Source organism: Hemitrygon akajei, chromosome 5 (genome assembly GCF_048418815.1).
Source record: "Hemitrygon akajei chromosome 5, sHemAka1.3, whole genome shotgun sequence".
Lineage (NCBI taxonomy): Eukaryota > Metazoa > Chordata > Chondrichthyes > Myliobatiformes > Dasyatidae > Hemitrygon > Hemitrygon akajei.
The window spans coordinates 32753370-32773397 of record NC_133128.1 but is presented as its reverse complement, the minus strand read 5'-3'; the positions used below and the strand labels follow the sequence as shown (position 1 = coordinate 32773397).

At 38.4% G+C, this 20028-nt stretch overlaps 1 protein-coding gene across 7 annotated transcripts in view; it reads left to right on the top strand.

Moving 5' to 3' along the window:
* The window catches only part of LOC140727610 (type 2 lactosamine alpha-2,3-sialyltransferase-like), a 114499-nt gene that overhangs the window by 71135 nt on the left and 23336 nt on the right, over positions 1–20028 (top strand). For 6 of the 7 annotated variants that reach the window (XM_073045163.1, XM_073045169.1, XM_073045166.1 and 3 more), the window contains 2 exons: positions 6549–6620; positions 17916–18028. In XM_073045163.1, coding sequence (XP_072901264.1) covers positions 6549–6620; positions 17916–18028 — 185 coding nt within the window. The remainder of the gene's footprint in view (positions 1–6548; positions 6621–17915; positions 18029–20028) is intronic. The other variant, XM_073045165.1, reaches the window with a different exon arrangement.

Sequence of the window (20028 nt, the reverse complement as noted above, 5' to 3'; positions counted from 1 at the left end):
AATTACCTGAAATTGTCAAAATCTTTGTACGTCTGAAAGTTCTGTTATGCATCACATGTTCAGCATATTTTGTGATGTTAAAAATTGATTACCCGCAAAACTTGACTGAAATAGGATTGGCTGTTTTGTGTCAATCCAACATTTGATCTTGTAATGTCTAATATTAGATGTCTTTTTGAGTATCATCGGGGACAATAGACTGAGTTTTCTTGGGGGAGGAGAAAAAATCACTGTTCACTCCTTGATAACTGTCTTCACCCTACTGCATTGTATCGGGACCTCTGTGAGAGAAAAAAATAAAGCAAGTCTGTAACTTTAGATCTTTTCTGGTAGCTCCCATTGTCTGCCATATGGTCTCTCCAATTCTTCCACCTCAATGATGCACACACACAATCATGTTTATTATCAATGACGTGTCATTAAAATTTGTTATTTGTTTCTTTGACTGGAGGTTTTTCCAAGTCCCTTTATCTCTAATTCTCGCATTTCACAACTGGGATATCATGTCAAAGGTACAACTGAATTTTTCATTCCCGCACCTGAAGTGAACACAGGGTCTCGGCAGCATTGCCCAAGTGGCACACTATGTCAGTGTTCTTTGACTTGTGATTATGGATGGATGCAGACTGTGGGTGGATTTTCATTTGTAGTCTGTGTAGAATAAATTGGAGCAGGATAATTAAAAAAGAAGAGCTAAATGACGTTCAGTATTCCTGACCGCTCACTGTCTCTATGTCACAGCGTAGGAGTTTAGCATTGGATGAGCACATGTTTCTTCTGCTTACAAGCTTAGTCCTTGATCTCTGACACCGCCGTCCTCTGTCCTTTCCCTGATAATTGCCTCAAACTGAACCAAACATTCCAAACCCTTTAGTTTCAGTAGCTACATTTAATCTCAGAGAAATGTATACAATACACATTCTGAAATTCTTTTTCTTCACAAACATCCATGAAAACAGAGGAGTGCCATAAAGAATGAGTGACAGTTAAATGCTAGAACCCCCCACCTCCCCCTCCCATGCACAAGCAGCAGCAAAGCAACACACCAGCAGAAAAACATCGGCACCCTCCACCCAGCACTCAAACGTGCAGCAAAGCATCAAAGACAGACTTGCAGTACCCCAAAGACTACTCATTCACCTGGTATTTGACATACCATATACTTTCTCTCTCCCTAATAAGGGAAAAAGAGGTGTCCCTGTTTCACAGCGAGAGGGGAGACATAACAAAACAGCTCACTGATTTATGGTGTTAAAAGTCTGTTGCATCACTTTTTCCGAGTTCTGTGCCCTAAGAACTCGGGTCCCTGGGCATACTGCCAGCAGCCAGCTGGCTGCTTTCGATCTCCCGTGTACTCCCACGACACATCAGGCAGCAGCACTGGTCTTGAATCAGCCCATTCCCGAGCCATGAAAATCCAGCACCCCGAAAGCATGCAAGTCTTCCAGGCCGCGTCCTTGGCATACCAAAAAGCGTCCGGTCGTGAGGCACTCAGAGCAGGTCCCATTTCTGCAAGGAGAGAAGAAAGATATCAAAGGTAGAAATAGAGTTATTTCCGAAGATGCAAGTGAAGAAGTTGCTGTTCGGTGTCATCACCTTCCCAAGCTCCGCCCCCTCATCACCTCAAATATAATTAGAGGAGTAAACGTTATTTTTCATTTGTTAAAATCAAGATCATTAAATGCACATTTTGATAATGATTATCCAGTATTCTCATAAGAATGCCAAGCAGTCCACTTCTTGTATATCATTATCAAATCACAGCAAATGGGCTTAAGTTGACACTGGGTGCAATACACATAGAAATGAGCCCTGAGCTAGACATTGCCAGACCAGAAAGGTATTTTTAAAAAATAAAATAATATTAATTCCTATAGTTAAATCCTATGTCCGTTTTGATTTTTTTTTGGGTGGTTGTCAATTGGGTGAGAGGCTTTGATTTCTGATTTGTCCACTTAATGAACCCTGCAGTGATGATGATACTCTGATATGCCTCCAGCATCCTTGATATGTGACTTTCAATTGAAATACTTTCGTCTCTGAACCAATTTACCTATCTATGCATTATTTTAATTATGTTTAACGAGTAAAGCATGCCTTTCGAACCCAGAGAAAAATCATGTCATAACTGGATTCTGGATGAGTATAACATGTGGTAGCTGAACTTCAAACACCATTTGGCAAGGATCCATTCAGTGTTTCTAACTTGGGTCAAACTCTGGGATTTCTTGATCAGTCTTTGGTATAGATGCCAGCAGTGGTCTTGGATAGTGAACCAGCATTTTTGCTCTTGTATCGCACTGCAATGTGGGTAGCTATAGGAAAGAACCCAGTGTGACTCACAGCAAAATTGACTTGTAGATAGTTCTTGGAAATAGAAGCCTTATGAAACCTAGCACTGTGTGCAACTTGTCATGCTTGTTGTCAAAAGACAATAATGAGGTTATTGACTAGCTTGGATCAAGAGATAGAATTAAAGGACATCTTAAAAGAAAGAATTGCTTTTCTTAAGTTAATTATTTTAAATTCAAAATCTTTCTGTGTCTAAAAAGTTCAGTAATACATCACATATTCACTGTATTTTGTGATTTTAAGAAAATGATTTCCTGGCAAACTTGACTGAAATAAGGTTGACTGTTTTGTGCCACTCTAAACATTTGACTTGACAATATCTGCTGTTGAATAACTCACACACGCCTTTTGGAGTGTTGTGGGACGACGTGGATCAAGGTCCCTTGGGATCAAACGTCACTGTTTAGTCCTGGATTACTACCTTCATCCTGCATCATTGTATTGGGACCTCGAAGATTTAAATAAAGCAAGTCTCTAACTTGCCTTGAATCTTTTCTGGTAGCTCCAAGTGAAACCTGTATAACTTCTCCAATTCTCTTACATCAGTGACACATACTGATGATTGTACAAACCCCATTTCCAGAAAAGTTGGGATATTTTCCAAAATGCAATAAAAACAAAAATCTGTGATATGTTAATTCACGTGAACCTTTATTTAACTCACAAATGTACAAAGAAAAGATTTTCAATAGTTTTACTGACCAACTTAATTATATATTGTAAATATACACAAATTTACAATTTGATGGCTGCAACACACTCAAGAAAAGTTGGAACAGAGTTAAAATAAGATTGAAAAGTGCACAGAATATTCAAGTAACACCGGTTTGGAAGACTCCACATTAAGCAGGCTAATTGGTAGCAGGTGAGGTATCATGACTAGATATAAAAGTAGCGTCCATCAAAGGCTCAGTCTTTGCAAGCAAGGATGGGTCGTGGCTCACCCCTTTGTGCCAAAATTCGTGAGAGAATTGTTAGTCAGTTCAAAAGGAACATTTCCCAACGCAAGATTGCAGAGAATTTAGGTCTTTCAACATCTACAGTACATAATATTATGAAAAGATTCAGAGAATTCAGAGACATCTCAGTGCGTAAAGGGCAAGGTCGGAAACCACTGTTGAATGTGTGTGATCTTCGAGCCCTCAGGCAGCACTGCCTAAGAAACCATCATGCTACTGTGACAATTATAGCCATCTGGGCTCGGAGTACTTCGGAAAACCATTGTCACTTAACACAGTCCGTCGCTGCATCCAGAAATGCAACTTGAAACTGTATTACGCAAGGAGGAAGCCATACATCAACTCTATGCAGAAACGCCGGCGAGTTCTCTGGGCCCGAGCTCATCTCAGATGGACCGAAAGACTGTGGAACCGTGTGCTGTGGTCAGATGAGTCCGCATTTCAGCTAGTTTTTGGAAAAAACAGGCGTCGAGTTCTCCGTGCCAAAGATGAAAACGACCATCCTGATTGTTTATCAGCGAAAGGTGCAAAAGCCAGCATCTGTGATGGTATGGGGGTGCATCAGTGCCCACGGCATGGGTGAGTTGCATGTATGTGAAGGTACCATTGACTCTGAGGCGTATATTAGGATTTTAGAGAGACATATGTTGCCATCAAGGCGACGTCTCTTCCTGGGACGTCCATGCTTATTTCAGCAGGACAATGCCAGACCACATTCTGTATGGGCTACAACAGCGTGGCTTTGTAGACACAGAGTGCGTGTGCTTGACTGGCCTGCTGCCAGTCCAGATCTATCTCCTATTGAAAATGTATGGCACATCATGAAGAGGAGCATCAGACAACGGAGACCACGGACTGTTGAGCAGCTGAAGTCTTATATCAAGCAAGAATGGACAAAATTTCCAATTGCAAATCTACTACAATTAGTATCCTCAGTTCCAAAGCGATTAAAAAGTGTCATTAAAAGGAAAGGTGATGTAACACAATGGTAAACATGCCTCTGTCCCAACTTTTGTTGAGTGTGTTGCAGCCATCAAATTCTAAATTTGTGTATATTTACAAAATACAATTAAGTTGGTCAAAACTATTGAAAATCTTTGTACTTTTGTCAGTTAAATAAAGGTTTACATGAATTAACATAACACAGATTTTTGTTTTTATTGCATTTTGGAAAATATCCCAACTTTTCTGGAAATGGGGTTTGTACTTATAATCATGACATATGTCATTAAAATTTGCTGTTTCATGAAATTTATTGCTCTGACTGGAAGATTTTTCCAAGGCCGTTTTCTCGTACCTTCACAACTAGGGTATCGTGTCTTTTAGCACAACTAAAATTTTGTAGTGAAGTTCCCACACCCGAACTCAACTCTGGATCTCGGCAGCATTGCCCAAGTGGCAAACTTATGTCAGTGTTCTTTGACTTGTGATTTTGGATGGATCCAAACTGTGGGTAGATTTTCAATTGTAGTCTGTGTAAAATAAATTGGAGCAGGATAATTAAAAGGAAGAAGAGCTAAATGACGTTCACTATTCCTGACAGCTCACTGTCTATATATCACAGCACAGGGATTTAGCAGTGGATTAGCTCATAGATCTTCTGCTTATAAGCTTAGTCCTTTATTTGGTCTTCGCTCCCTGACACTATCATCCTCTATCCTTTCCCTGATAATTGCTTGAAACTGAACCAACCAGTTTGAACCTTGAACCTCCAGGTGAGGCTTGTACCTGGAATATAATTTGTTTTCCTCAGAGAGGGTAAACTTAGTTTTTTTATTTTTTTAAAATCAAGCTCATGAAATGCACATTTTGATAATGACTGTCCAGGTCAGGTTGAGTACCCCTTATCCGAAATTCCAAAATCCAAAAACCTCCAAAATTCAAATGGAAATATCTGCAAGGTTCTGGAAGGGTTCCTAGGTGATGCACGGGTTAGTGCACACCGCAGACAGTTCTAAGAAGTGACCTCACATAGGTAATGAACAGAAGTAAATGAAATTTAGAAAAACACTGCATAAAACAAAAAATGAAGATTTTTGAATGTGTATTGAAAGAGTGGATTCATCAGTGTTGGTGTGAATGTAAGCCGCTTAAGGGAATGCTGATCAAGAAATAAGCAAAGATTTATCACAATGAACAACATTGCTGATCAAAGCAGCAGAAAAATTCATTTAGTTTATCAAGATTGTTGCTGTTGAAAATCTAACACACTGAATGGCTGCATCAGTACAAATGTGCAATGAATATGTGGAAAACAAAGATAGCTTACCGGTAGCACATAAATTCAGTCAGAAATGATGGTGATCCCTATCTGTCTCATTATATATTCCAACATCCAACATACCCAAAAACAAAAACACTTCCAGCCCCGAGCATTTCAAATTCAGATCAAATTCAAATTTAATTATCATTCAACCACGTATAAATACAGCCAAACAAAACCGTGTTCCTCTGGGGCAGATGAGGAGTACTCAACCACTATTCTTACAAAAATGCCAAGCAGTCCAATGTTCTATATCAAGTTGTCAAATCACAGCAGATGGGCTTAAGGTTGACACTGGGTGCGATACACATATAAATGAGCCTCGTGCGAGACATTGCCAGACCAGAAAGGACTTTTCTTAAAATAAATAGAAAAGCCCTATGTCAGTTTTTTTTTTGTTAGGGTGACCCTTGGGGATGAGGCTTTAGGTTTCTGATTTGTCCAATTAATGAACCCTGCTGCAGGGTTGCTGACACTTGGCTATGCCTTCGGCAGTCTTGATTTGTGACCTTCAATTGAAATAGTTTCTTCTCATAACCAATTTACCTATCTATGCATTATTTTAATTATGTTTAAAAAATAAACCAGTACTTAAAAGGGGAAAAATCTGTCTCTTTCTGACCCAGAGCCAAGGACTTCAAAACACTTTAGATCCTTTTGATCCTTTAGATCCCTAGTATTTGGGGGAGGAGGTGCAGGTGTGGGGAGAGCGTTTGTCTTTCTTGACTGTTATACGTAGCAGATTTAGGTTGACAGCCTTAAAATTCAAGTCAATGTGTGTTTCTTTGAATAAAATCTTTGTACTTTGCATGCTACACTGCTAATGTCTTTTTTTTAAATAAAAAGTCTGTGAACACATTTATTCATTGTCTGGCTTTGCTATATGTTAAAACAGCAGAAAAGAGGTTGCTTTTATAGATGATATCTGAATGTCATGTGCTTGTACCACTTATGTTACAACCATTACTTTCTAGTGGTGTTTACGGTGGGAATTTCACCTGGTTTCTGCGGTCTTCTGGATTGACGAAGACTGATGTTCCTCCAATGTAAGTCATTTAAGGCTGCTACAGATGAAAGTAGTTATAAATGAATGAAAATGCTTGCCTCAGTACTAACCTCTGGATTTTTTTTTTACCGTATCATTTCTTGTCAGAGTCACCTTTTGTACTGACATAGGAACAGAATTAGGTCGTTCAACCCATCAAGTCTTCCCTGACATTCCATCATGGCTAAATTTATTATCCCAGCCAATTCCATTCTCCTGCCTTCTCCCCATAACCTTGAAGCCCTGACTAACCAGGAACCTGCCAAACTCTGCTTTAAGTATGCCCAGTGACTTGGCCTCAACAGCTGTCTGGCAATGAATTCCACAGATTCACTACCCTTTCACTAAAGAAATTCCTCCTCATCTCTGTTCTAAGTGGACGTCCCTCTATTCTGAGGTTGTGCCCCGAGGTCCTAGACTCCCCTACTATAGGAAACAACCTCTCCACATCCACTCTATCAGGACCTTTTAACATTCAATAGATTTCAATAAGGTCACCTCACATTCTTCTAAACTCCAGGGAATACAGGCCCTGAGCCATCAGACGCTCTTCGTACATTAACTCTGTCATTCCAATAAGCGTTGCTATGAACCTCTGAACTCTCTCCAATGTCAGCACATCATTTCTTAGATGAAGGGCCCAAGAGTGCTCCAATACTCCATGCAGTCTGGCCAATGCCTTATAAAAGCTTCAAAATTACATCCTTGCTCTTATATTCTAGTTCACTAGGAATGAATGCTAACATTGCATTTGCCTTCCTTAATACTGAACCTGTAAGTTAACCTTCAGGGAATCCTGTTCGAAGACTCCCAAGTTCCTTTGCACCACTGATTACTGAATACTTTCCCTGTTTAGAAACTAGTTTATCCCTTTATCCTTCTGTCAAAGTGCATGACCATATACTTCCTTCTACTCCATCTGCCATTTTGTCCATTCTCCCAATCTGTCTAAGTCCTTTTGCAGACCTCATGTTTCCTCAGCACAGTCTGCCCTCCACCAAGGAATACGTACACAATGCTGGAAGAACTCAGCAGGTCAGGCAGCATCCGTGAGAAAAGAGTAGCCAACATTTCGGGCCGAGACCCTTCATCAGGAATGGGGGTGGGGGAAGAGAGGGCCGAAGCCCAGTAATAGAGATGGGGAGGGGGTAGGGCCTAGAGGCGCCAGGTGGAAAACCAATCAGAGGAAAGATAAAGGGGGGAGGGGATAAGCATGAAAGAACCATAGAGATAAAGAAGCAGAAAATTGAAAGGGGAGAGAAGTAGAGAGGGACCTGGGATAGCAGAAGGGGGAGGGGGAGGGAATTACCAGAAATTGGAGAATTCAATATTCATACCACCAGGCTGGAGGCTACCCAGACAGTAGGTGAGGTGTTGCTCCTCCAACCTGAGTTTGGCCTCATCATGGCAGTAGAGGAGGCCATGTATGGACATATGTAGATGGGAATGGGAGGCAGAGTTGAAGTGGGTGGCACCCGGGAGGTCCTGTCTATTGTGACGGACGGACAGAATGGAGGTGCTCGATGAAGCGATCCCCCAATCTGCGTCGGGTCTCGCCGATGTAGAGGAGGCTGCACCGGGAGCACTGGATGCAATAGATTACCCCAACAGACTCGCCGGTGAAGTGTTGCCTCACCTGGAAGGACTGTCTTGGGCCCGGATGGTGGTAAGGGGAGAGGTGTGGGGACAGGTGTAGCATTTGTGCTTGCAGGGATAAGTGTTAGGTGGGAGTTCTGTGAGGAGGGACGTGTGGACCAGATAGTCACTGAGGGAACGATCCCTGTGAAAAGCTGAGAGGGGTAGGGAGGGACAGATGTGCTTGGTGGTGGGGTCCTGTTGAAGGTGGCGGAAGTTGCGGAGGATAATGTGTTGGATCTGGAGGCTGGTGGGGTGGTAGGTGAGGACAAGGGGAACCCTGTCCCTGTTGTGGTGACGGGAGGATGGGTTAAGGGCTGAAGTGCAGGAAGTGGAGGAGATGCGGGTGAGGGCATCTTTGATGACGCCAGAAGGGAATTCCACAGATTCACCGCTCTGTGCTAAAGAAATTCCTCCTCATCTCTGTTCTAAAAGGACGCCCTTGTATTCTAAGGCTCTGTCCTTTGGTCTTAGACTCCGCCACCATAGGAAACATCTTCTCCACATCCACTCTATTGAGGCCTTTCAACATTCAATAGCTTTCAGTGAAGTCATCCCTCATTCTTTTAAATTCCATTGAGTAGAGACCGAGAGCCATCAAATGCTCCTCATATAATGAGCTTTTCAATCCCTTAAAGCTCCTTTGAACCCTCCCACCCTTCCTTAGATAAGGGGTCCAACACTGCTCACAATATTCCTAAGTGAGGGCTTACCAGTGCTTTATAAAACCTCAACATTACATCATTGTTTTTATATTCTCGTCCTCTCGAAATGAATGCTAACACTGCATTTGCCTTCCTCACCACTGACAACCTTCAAATTAACCTTTAGGGAGTCCTGAACAAGCACTCCAAAGTCCACTTGCACCTCAGATTTTTGAATTTTCTTTCAATTTAGAAAATAGTATGCTTCTATTTCTTCTACCAAAGAGCATGACCATACAATTACTGACACTGTATTCCATCTGCGATGACTTTGCCCATTTTCTTAATCTGTCTAAATCCTGTAGCCTCTCAACTTCCTCAGAACTACCTGCCCCATCACCTATCTTCATATAGTCTGCAAACTTGGCCACAAAGCCATCAGTTCCATTATCTAAATCATTGATGTATAACGTAAAAAGAAGTGGTCCCACACAGACCCCAGTGGAACACCACTACTCACCAATCAGAAAAAGCTCCCTTTATTCTCATTCTTTGTCTCCTGCCAATCAGTCACTGCTTTATTCATGCTAGAATCTTTCCTGTAATACCATTATGTCTTAACTTGTTAAGCAGCCTAATGTGTGGCACCTTGTCAAAGACCTTCTGAAAATCCAAGTACACACCATCCACCGATTCACCTTTGTTTATCCTGCTTTTTATTTCTTCAAAGAATTCCAACAGATTTGTCAGGCAAGATCTTCCCTTAAAGAAACCATGCTGACTATGGCCTATTTTGTCCAAGTACTCTGAAACCCCATTCTTAACAATTGACTCCAGCATCCTCCCAACCACTGAGGTCAGACTAACTGGCTTATAATTTCCTTTCTTCTGCCTCCCTCCCTTGTTGAGGAGTGGAGTGACATTCGCAATTTCACATTCCTCCAGAGCCATGCCAATTGATCGTTTGATTCTCGACAGATCATTGCTAATGCCTCCACAAACTCTTCAGTCACCTCTTTCAGAACCACCTTATCTACCTTCAGACCTTTCAGTTTCCCAAGAACCTGCTCCCTGATAACAGCAATCTCTCACATTCTGCCCCCGACACTCTTGAACTTCTAGGATACTGCTAATGTCTTCTACAATGATGACTGATGCAAATATTATTCTTCTATTTGCATATCCTTTACCTAATCAGAAATATGGGAGTTTCCAAAATGCAGACCAAGTAATAGTGAAAGATGTGCAATATATTTCCAAATCATGAATTGGAAGGGAATCTATAGGTAGCAGTTTTCCCATTTATTCTAATCAATGTTTTCTATTCAGGTAAAAGGAAGTATTTGATCCTTTGTATTCATGTACTTCTGGGTCCAGAAATTGCAATGAATGGTGATCTTCCAGCCATGCAGGAACTTGAAGGGAAAATGCTGACATTTGGAGTTGCCATGCCAGGCCTCTCAGCAGGGCCTACTTTTGATGAAATAACATCACATGGGGTGGGGTGGGGTGGGTGGAGAAGTACTATCTGGAGATTTTGATACGGAGCATGTATACATCTTCTTTACTGAGCTGACTCAAAAATTCTAATGTGTTTTAAAATGAATTTATATATATCTTAAAAGTTCTAGTTTTTTAAAATGAAATGGTGTTAACCAGTACCAAATCTGAACTATTCTCCTCTATTGAAACAACAGCGAACCTGTCCTGGCCCCAGTCCTGCCTGGAGTAGGTTATACATGTGGGTTCCCCACCAAGCGCTTTAACAACAAAACTGCTGCAACTGCATGATTCCATATTAATGAAAAGTTGCCAAACACATCTGACTGCAACTTTCATTCCACCAAATTTCTCAGTTTAAAGAAATGTCAGTTATGTTATTTTAACATAGCCTACTTACGGAGTCTCAAGATGGTGCTCATGGAGTAAACCGCTTCTAGGCTTTGCTCCAAACCTTTTACGTCTTTTTAACCTACAAACACCCCTTAAAGGATCTTCTTATACTTATTCTAAAGGGGTCTAAACATACAGAATTTTTCTTTTTAACTATTTGAATTATTCTCAACTTGCTGAAATGTCTAGAGCAAAAGAATCGAAACAGACGAAAGAACCGATAACTTTAGAATCAATTGTGAAGCTTATAGAAGACAAATTTGAAGAACTGGAGAGAAAAATAACCGTAAAGTTTTTTCGGTTTGATGAACGTTTGAAATTAGTTGAAGAAAAGCTCCAGACACTTTCATTGGAATCACAAAAACAACAAGCAAGTATTTTGGTTCTTGAAGAAGCCGCTCGCAAGAAAGATCGTATAATTGAAAAAATACAAGAAGAGCAAACTTCGACTTCTCCACAGATGAATCGTTATAAAGTAAAAATTACTGATTTGGAAAATTGCTCTCGAAGACAAAATCTTCGATTAATTGGGATTCCGGAAAAATTTGAGAGCGGTGATCTTACCGTTTTCTTCTCTAAATTTCTAATGGATGTCTTGGGTCCAGAGGTACTGGACTCTCTCCCGGTAATCGATCGGGCACACCGTGTTTCCCGTTTTCGGTCTGATTCAAGTTTGAAACCACGACATGTAATTCTTCATTTCCATTACCCTCATACCAAAGAACGTTTGATTCGGGCGGCTCGAAAAAAGGGTATGATCTGCTATCAAGAGTTTAAATTTTGTATTCTGGAAGACTATAGCCCTGAAGTCTTAAGGGCTAGAATGGCTTTTAGATCGGTTATGTCAAAATTTCACCAGAAAGGCTGCAAGCAAGCGCTGTTATTTCCAGCACACTTGAGAGTCACTCTTGATGATGGAACTTTTCGGCTGTTTAAATCTCCAGCGGATGCTCAAAGTTTTCTGGAACAATGACATTCCATCGGGCTGACTAATGTAATTTAGCCTATAGAATTGGATCTGTTACAGAATGATGTTTGGGGTTTTTTTGGGTATGGCTTACATGTATTTCTTATATACGGGTAAAGATCTTTTTGCTCGGTTTATTTTGACTTTATTATTTTTCCATATTATTAATCTATTAGCGTTGAAAATAACTTATTAGGGTTTTTTTCTCCTTTTTGCTTTTCTTTTTAAGCTGATATATGCTTTTTTATACTCTTAACATTTAAATATTAAGATTTAAAAAAAAATAAAATGTCATTTCTTCTTCCCGACAGACTTTAGTGCTTGGAACGTCATATCTGTTTTGATGTGTTTGAAAGTTTTAAACTTTCATTTAAAATACCAATCCAGTATTAGTCATTTATGGGTTTTATCATTTTAATTCTTTTTTAACCCTTTTGTTTATATACATTTATAATACTAATTTTATATTTTAACTTTTGTTATACCAACCCTCTCTTATAATGTGGGTTGTTTGTATTTTTTTTAACTTTGTTGTGTCTGAGTTGCCGTCTTGAGACACGGGGGTAATTTTAGTATTAGATTGCTTGCTTGCCTCTTTTTGGCTTTTTTCCTGGGGTTTTGAGGGTGGAGGGAGGGGGATTTTTCTTTTTTCTTTTTGCCTGCTTTCTGCTTAGTTTTATTTCATGGGCTTATATGAAACTACAAAAATGGCCGCAGTGCAGTGACTTCCGGTTTCTCCTTGAACTTACTTCCTTCTTCCGGGTTCATGAGTTCACTTTTTTTTCAAACTTATGTGTTAATTGTAATAAATATTGTCAATATGGATAGAACTATTAACTTTGTTTCTTGGAATACTAATGGTTTAAATCATCCGATCAAATGGAAAAAAACATTCAAAGTATTCCATAGAATGAATGCTAATGTTATTTTTGTACAAGAGACTCATGTAAGGAAGGTGGATAGTCAACGGTTGTTTAGGTTTTGGAAGGGCCAACAGTATCACTCAAATTCGCAAGCCAAAGTAAGAGGTGTTTCTATTTTTATAGATTCATCAACTTCTTTTATACATCATGAAACAATTTCAGATCCGCAAGGTAGATTTTTGCTTATTACTGGTCTACTTTTTAATCAAAAAGTTGTTTTAGTTAATGTTTATGCTCCAAATACTGATTGTCCTGAATTTTTTAAATGTTTATTTACATCCTTTCCTAATTTGAATCAATACAGATTGATAATGGGTGGGGATTTTAACTGTTGTTCAAACCCTTTGATGGATAGATCCAAGCCCACCCAAACTCTTCCGAATAAATCGGCTTCTCTCATTAACTCTTTTATGATTGATTCAGCTATTTGTGAAATTTGGCGTTTTTTACACCCTAACGACAAAGAATTTTCATACTTTTCCCATGTTTACCATAATTACTCAAGAATTGATTACTTTTTCATTGATCACCATTTACTTACAGATGTTATGGATTGTAAATATGACTCTATTACCATATCTGATCATGCACCATTGAAGTTATCTATTAAGATGACGGATTCATATATTAATACTAAAGGTTGGAGGTTTAATCCTGTTTTATTGCAGGATCCTGACTTTGTCAACTTTATTAAACAGCAAATTGATTTGTTTTTCTCAACAAATTTTACAGCAGAGATCTCTAGTGGAACTTTGTGGGATACTTTTAAGGCATATATTCATGGACAGATTATTTCATATTCTGCTGGAGTTAGGAAATGAACTAATTCTAAAATATTAACACTAGTTGATAAAATCAAAGCAATTGACAAGATTTATTCAATGACCCCTAGCAAAGAACTTTATAAAGAAAGAGTGGAACTTCAAATGGAGCATAGCTTACTATTATCCTCCTCGATTGAAAGTCAGTTAATTAAATCAAAAACCCAATTCTATATATATGGAGATAAGTCTGGTAAATTACTAGCTAACCAATTGAAAATTGTTTCGGATAAACGACAGATTACTAGGATTCGTAAACAAGACGGTACTTTGATGATCGATTACAAAGAGATAAATAAAGCCTTTCAAGATTTTTTTAATTCCTTATATCAATCAGAATGTACTAAGGACTCTTCTATAATAAATGAATTTTTAAGGAAATTGAATATTCCAAAAGTAACTGTTGAGGATAGTGTATTTTTGGATACACCTATTACGGAGTCTGAAATAGAAAAGGCTATTTTTTCAATGAATTCGGGTAAAGCTTCTGGTTCAGATGGTTTTTCTACAGAATTTTTCAAATCTTTTTCTTCCATACTTTCTCCTTGGCTTTGTAAAATTTTTAAAGCTGCATTAAGTATAGGTAAACTACCACAATCTTTTTATGAAGCTTCTATTTCTTTAATTCTTAAAAAAGATAAAGACCCTACTGAATGCGCATCCTATCGGCCTATATCCTTGTTGAATACGGATTTTAAGATTTTTAGTAAAATTTTGGCTATTAGATTAGAAAATATATTACCTTGAATTATTTCTGAAGATCAGACTGGATTTATTAAAAATCGCTACTCATCTTTTAATATTAGAAAATTAATTAATATTATTTATACCTCTTCATCTAAAATATCAGAATGTGTCATTTCTTTAGATGCCGAAAAAGCATTTGATAGAGTCGAATGGCCATATTTATTTAATACAATGCAACATTTTAATTTTAGTTCAAAATTTATTTCATGGATTAAATTAATATACCATAAACCCTTAGCTTCGGTTTTTACCAATAATCAAAGATCCCCTTTTTTTCAGCTATTTCGTGGTACAAGGCAAGGTTGTCCTTTAAGTCCTTTATTATTTGACATTGCTTTAGAACCCTTGGCTATAGCTATTCGTGAATCACCCAATATTTTTGGTATTACCCGTGGGGAGACAACGTATAAGGTATCACTATATGCGGATGACTTGTTATTATATATATCTGACCCTGAAAGATCTATTCCTGCTATTTCTTCTTTGCTCGCTCAATTTAGTAACTTTTCTGGTTATAAATTGAATTTTAATAAGAGTGAACTATTTCCATTAAATATGCATGTTCCAATTTATAATCATGTACCATATAGAATTGTTACAGATTATTTTACTTATTTAGGTATTAAAATTACTAAAAAACATAAAGATTTATTTAAAATTAATTTTCTACCTTTAATCGATCAAATTAAGCAACTGGTGGTCTCCATTATCTTTGTCTTTGGTAGGCAGAGTTAATGCCATTAAGATGATGATACTACCTAAATTTTTATATTTATTTCAAGCATTACCAATTTTTATTCCTAAATCTTTTTTTGATATGGTTGACTCTAAAATATCTTCTTATTTGTGGCAGAACAAAAATCCTAGACTAGGCAAAAAATATTTACAGAAGCCTAAGAAGGAGGGCGGCTTGGCTCTACCAAACTTAAGATTTTACTATTGGGCAGTTAATAGACGGTATTTAATATTCTGGACACAAGAATTGACTACAGCTGCTTGCCCACAATGGGTAAATTTGGAATGTAAATCTGTGCAAGATTTTTCACTGATCTCAATCTTAGGATCTTCACTTCCTTTTTCATTATTCAAAATGAATAAACAGATAACTAATCGTATAGTCAAGTATACATTACGAATTTGGTTTCAATTTCGTAAATTTTTTGGCTTGAATAAGTTTATGCTGTCATGTCCTATAATATCTAACTACTTTTTTCGGCCTTCATCTATAGATCAAGCTTTTCTTTTATGGAAAACAAAAGGTATAACATGTTTTCGTGATCTGTTTTTGGATGATAACATTATGTCCTTTGAACAGCTATCTAATAAATATAATTTACCTAAAACCCATTTATTTAGATATTTGCAAGTCAAAAATTTTCTGTATAATGAATTAAAGTCTTTTTCGAAAGAATGTCCATTGGACATTACAGAAAGAATTTTAGCCCTCAATCCTTGTCAAAAGGGTTTAGTAGCTATCATTTATAATATGATTATGAGTGTACAGCCAGATGTATCAGGAAAAATTAAGAAGGAATGGCAAAAAGAATTGCATTGTCCTATATCTACTGAGGAATGGGAAAAAATTTTATCATTGGTAAATTCGTCCTCTATTTGTGCTAAACATGCCCTAATACAATTTAAGGTTGTACATAGAGCTCACATGTCTAAAGATAAAGTTGCTCGATTTTATTCTTATGTTAATTCAACCTGTGACAGATGTCATTCTGATGTTGCTTCATTGACCCATATGTTTTGGTCTTGTCCTTGTTTACAAAATTATTGGAAAGATATTTTTAATATTATTTCAAGAGTTTTAAATATCAATCTCCAACCACATCCTTTTACTGCAATTTTCAGTTTACCAATGATAGATAATAATCGTCTATCCGCTTCATCTCAACGAATGATTGCATTTGTTACATTAATGGCTAGAAGATCTATTTTACTGAATTGGAAAGAAATTAACCCTCCAACTGTATTTCAGTGGTTTTCTCAAACTATTTCTTGTCTGAGTTTAGAAAAAATTAGAAGTGTGGTTTTTGACTCTTCAGTTAAATTTGAGGAAACTTGGAGACCATTTATTCAACATTTTCATATGAGTTAAATGGTCTGATCCTAAACCTTACTGTTATTATCCTTAATTATTTAGATGGAGGTTCGGAGTTATCGGCACTACTGTATGTATTTAACATTATGCAATTGCCCATGTTGGTTAGTTTTTTTAAAAAGTTTTCTTTTAGTTTTTGTTGGGGTTTTTTTTTTCTCTTTTTCGATTCTTTTACATTAATACTATGAGTTTGGGAGGCCTTATATATTGATTATTACGTATCTGATTATCTATTTAAACTATTAATTATGTACTCTCAAATGTTTTGTATTCATATTTCACTAATGTTTTTCTTAAAATTAATAAAAAGATTTAAAAAGAAAAAGAAATGATTACATCATTTAATCGCCTGACATTCTATGAAATTGATATAGATAGATAGATAGATAGATAGATAGATAGATACTTTATTCATCCCCATGGGGAAATTCAACTTTTTTTCCAATGTCCCATACACTTGTTGTAGCAAAACTAATTACATACAATACTTAACTCAGTAAAAAATATGATATGCATCTAAATCACTATCTCAAAAAGCATTAATAATAGCCTTTAAAAAGTTCTTAAGTCCTGGCGGTTGAATTGTTAAGCCTAATGGCATTGGGGAGTATTGACCTCTTCATCCTGTCTGAGGAGCATTGCATCGATAGTAACCTGTCGCTGAAACTGCTTCTCTGTCTCTGGATGGTGCTATGTAGAGGATGTTCAGAGTTTTCCATAATTGACCGTAGCCTACTCAGCGCCCTTCGCTCAGCTACCGATGTTAAACTCTCCAGTACTTTGCCCACGACAGAGCCCGCCTTCCTTACCAGCTTATTAAGACGTGAGGCGTCGCTCTTCTTAATGCTTCCTCCCCAACACGCCACCACAAAGAAGAGGGCGCTCTCCACAACTGACCTATAGAACATCTTCAGCATCTCACTACAGACATTGAATGACGCCAACCTTCTAAGGAAGTACAGTCGACTCTGTGCCTTCCTGCACAAGGCATCTGTGTTGGCAGTCCAGTCTAGCTTCTCGTCTAACTGTACTCCCAGATACTTGTAGGTCTTATGTAAAGGCCTTGGGCTCCAGGGGCAGCTTAGGCCATCAGGTCTGATCCACCATGCAATCATGGCTGATTTTCTTTTCAGTCCCCATTCTCCCTCCATAACTCTTTTACCAACCAAGAACCTATCAATCTCCACTTTAAATACACTTAATGACTTGCCCTCTGCAGCCCCCCCTATGGAAATTAACTACACTGATTTAGCACCTGCTGGCTGAAGAAATGCCTCATCTCATTTTAAAAGTATGTCCCTATATTATGAAGCTGTGGCCCCAGAAGCTTGACTCTCCTAGTACTAGAAACATCTTTCCCACGACCACTTATTGCAGTGTTGATAATTGATATGATTGATGATTGAAGTAATTTTATAACCCAGAATGCATTTGGTCTCATACGAGGTTGTATTGTTGGTGTCTTCATAATGTTATGTTCTTGCTTGACCTAATTAGTGTAAAAAAAAATTCAGATTTTGCTGCTTCATTCTCATTTCCTTCCAACTTTTGCTTTTCAGTAAGTCTGAAAACAGGAACCCGTTCTTGTGTCCTTCAGACGTCAGCTTCAAAAGTTGGCCTGCTAATATGAAGACCATGCCAGAAACCCTGCCATTTGGCACATTGAGCGCAGGTATGCATGTCTTTTCAGAGAGGTAGGTCACTGGTAAAATTACATCATTTACAGTGCCTATAAAAAGTATTCACGTCCCTTGGAAGTTTTCTTTCTTTTTATTGTTTTACAACATTGAATCACGGTGGATTTAACTTGGCTTTTTTGACACTGATCAAGAGAAAAAGAACCTTTTGTGTCAAAGTGAAAACAGATCCTCTATAAATTGACCTAAATTAGCTACAAATATAAAAAACTAAATCCGATTACTCGTAGTGCCGTATCCTATTTTGATCAGATCCTACATAATAGAGCTCGGGTGAATACTGCAGGTTTAAACAGGCATGGGTGGATGAATTGGGTATAGAACTGACAGAGGAGGTCTGGGATGAGTGTTTAAAGAGTATACAGGATTGTTCGGTCAACGTCAGACACAGACTTATACAGTTTAAAACAATACATAGATTCCATTATTCCAAAGAAAAGTTGCACAGCTTCTATCCTGATGTTTCACCAGTTTGTAATAGATGTAAATCTGAGAACAGTAACTTGTCACATCCATTCTGGTCATGTTGTAAGCTTTATGCATACTGGAAAAGTATTTTTCACTTTCTCTGAGGCTTAAGGGAAGCGGTGGGAACCAGACCCACTCATAGCCATCCTTGGAGCAACAAGCTTCCCTCTCTTCAGCCAATAAGTATGAAAAGGTGGCTGTATTGTTTGGAATGGTGATTGCTAAGAAGTTAATCCTGCAAATGTGGAAAATGGACTCTGTGCCTACGTATGATCTATGGCTGAGAGAACTGGCAAATACTTTACATATGGAGAGACTGAGACTATGTAATGAGGACAGAGGGGACATCTTTGAAATGATATGGGGCCCTGTATTGGACTTTCTTACGGGGTGAGCACTGAGGTTTTTTTTGGTGTGGTGCACCTCTGCTGTGTATGTTTACTTTTGCCTTTATATTATTCTCCCTTTTGCTACTCAATATTTAATTTGATTCTGTTATGGTCGTGGTTTTTGTGGATGTGCTGTATTTTTTCGTTGTTGTTTGTAGAAAAAAAATTAAAAATATATTTTAAAAAACACTAAATAATTGTTTGCATAAGTATTCACCCCCTTCAAGTCAGTATTTAGTAGATGTACCTTTGGCAGCAATTTCAACCTTGAGTCTGTGTGGATAGGTCTCTATCAGCTTTGCACATCTGAACACTGCAATTTTTCCCCATTCTTCTTTACAAAACTGCTCAAGCTTTGTCAGATTGCATGGGGATCATGAGTGAACAGCCCTTTTCAAGTCCAGCCACAAATTCTCAATTGGATTGAAGTCTGGACTCTGACTTGGCCACTCTAAGACATTAATTTTGTTGTTTTTAAGCCATTCCTGTGTAGCTTTGACTTTATGCTTGGGGTCATTGTTTCGCTGGAAAACAAATCTTCTCCCAAGTCACGGTTCTCTAGCTGACTGCATCAAGTTTTCTTTCAGGATTTCCCTGCATTTTGCTGCATTCATTTTACCCTCTACCTTCACAAGTCTTCCAGGGCCTGCTGCAGTGAAGCATCCCCACAGCATGATGCAGTGAAGACCATGCTTCATGGTAGGGATGGTGTTTAGCTTACACCGAACATAGCACTTAGTCTGATGCCACCAAGCTCAATTTTGGTTTAGTCAGACCATAGAACCTTCTTCCAATTGACTTCAGAGTCTCCCACATGCCTTCTGGCAAAATCTAGCCAAGACTTCATGTGAGTTTTTTCCCACAGTGGCTCTCTCTCTTTGCTACTCTCCCATAAGGCTTGACTGTGAAGCACCCGGGCAACAGTTGTTGTATGCGCAGTCTCTCCCATCTCAGCCACTGAAGCTTGTAACTCCTCCAGAGTTGTCATAGGTTTCTTGGTGGCCTCCCTCACTAGTCCCCTTCTTGTATGGTCACTCAGATTTTGAGGACTGCCTGCTCAAGGCAAATTTATAGTTGTGCCATATTCTTTCCATTTCTGGATAATTGACTTAGCTGAG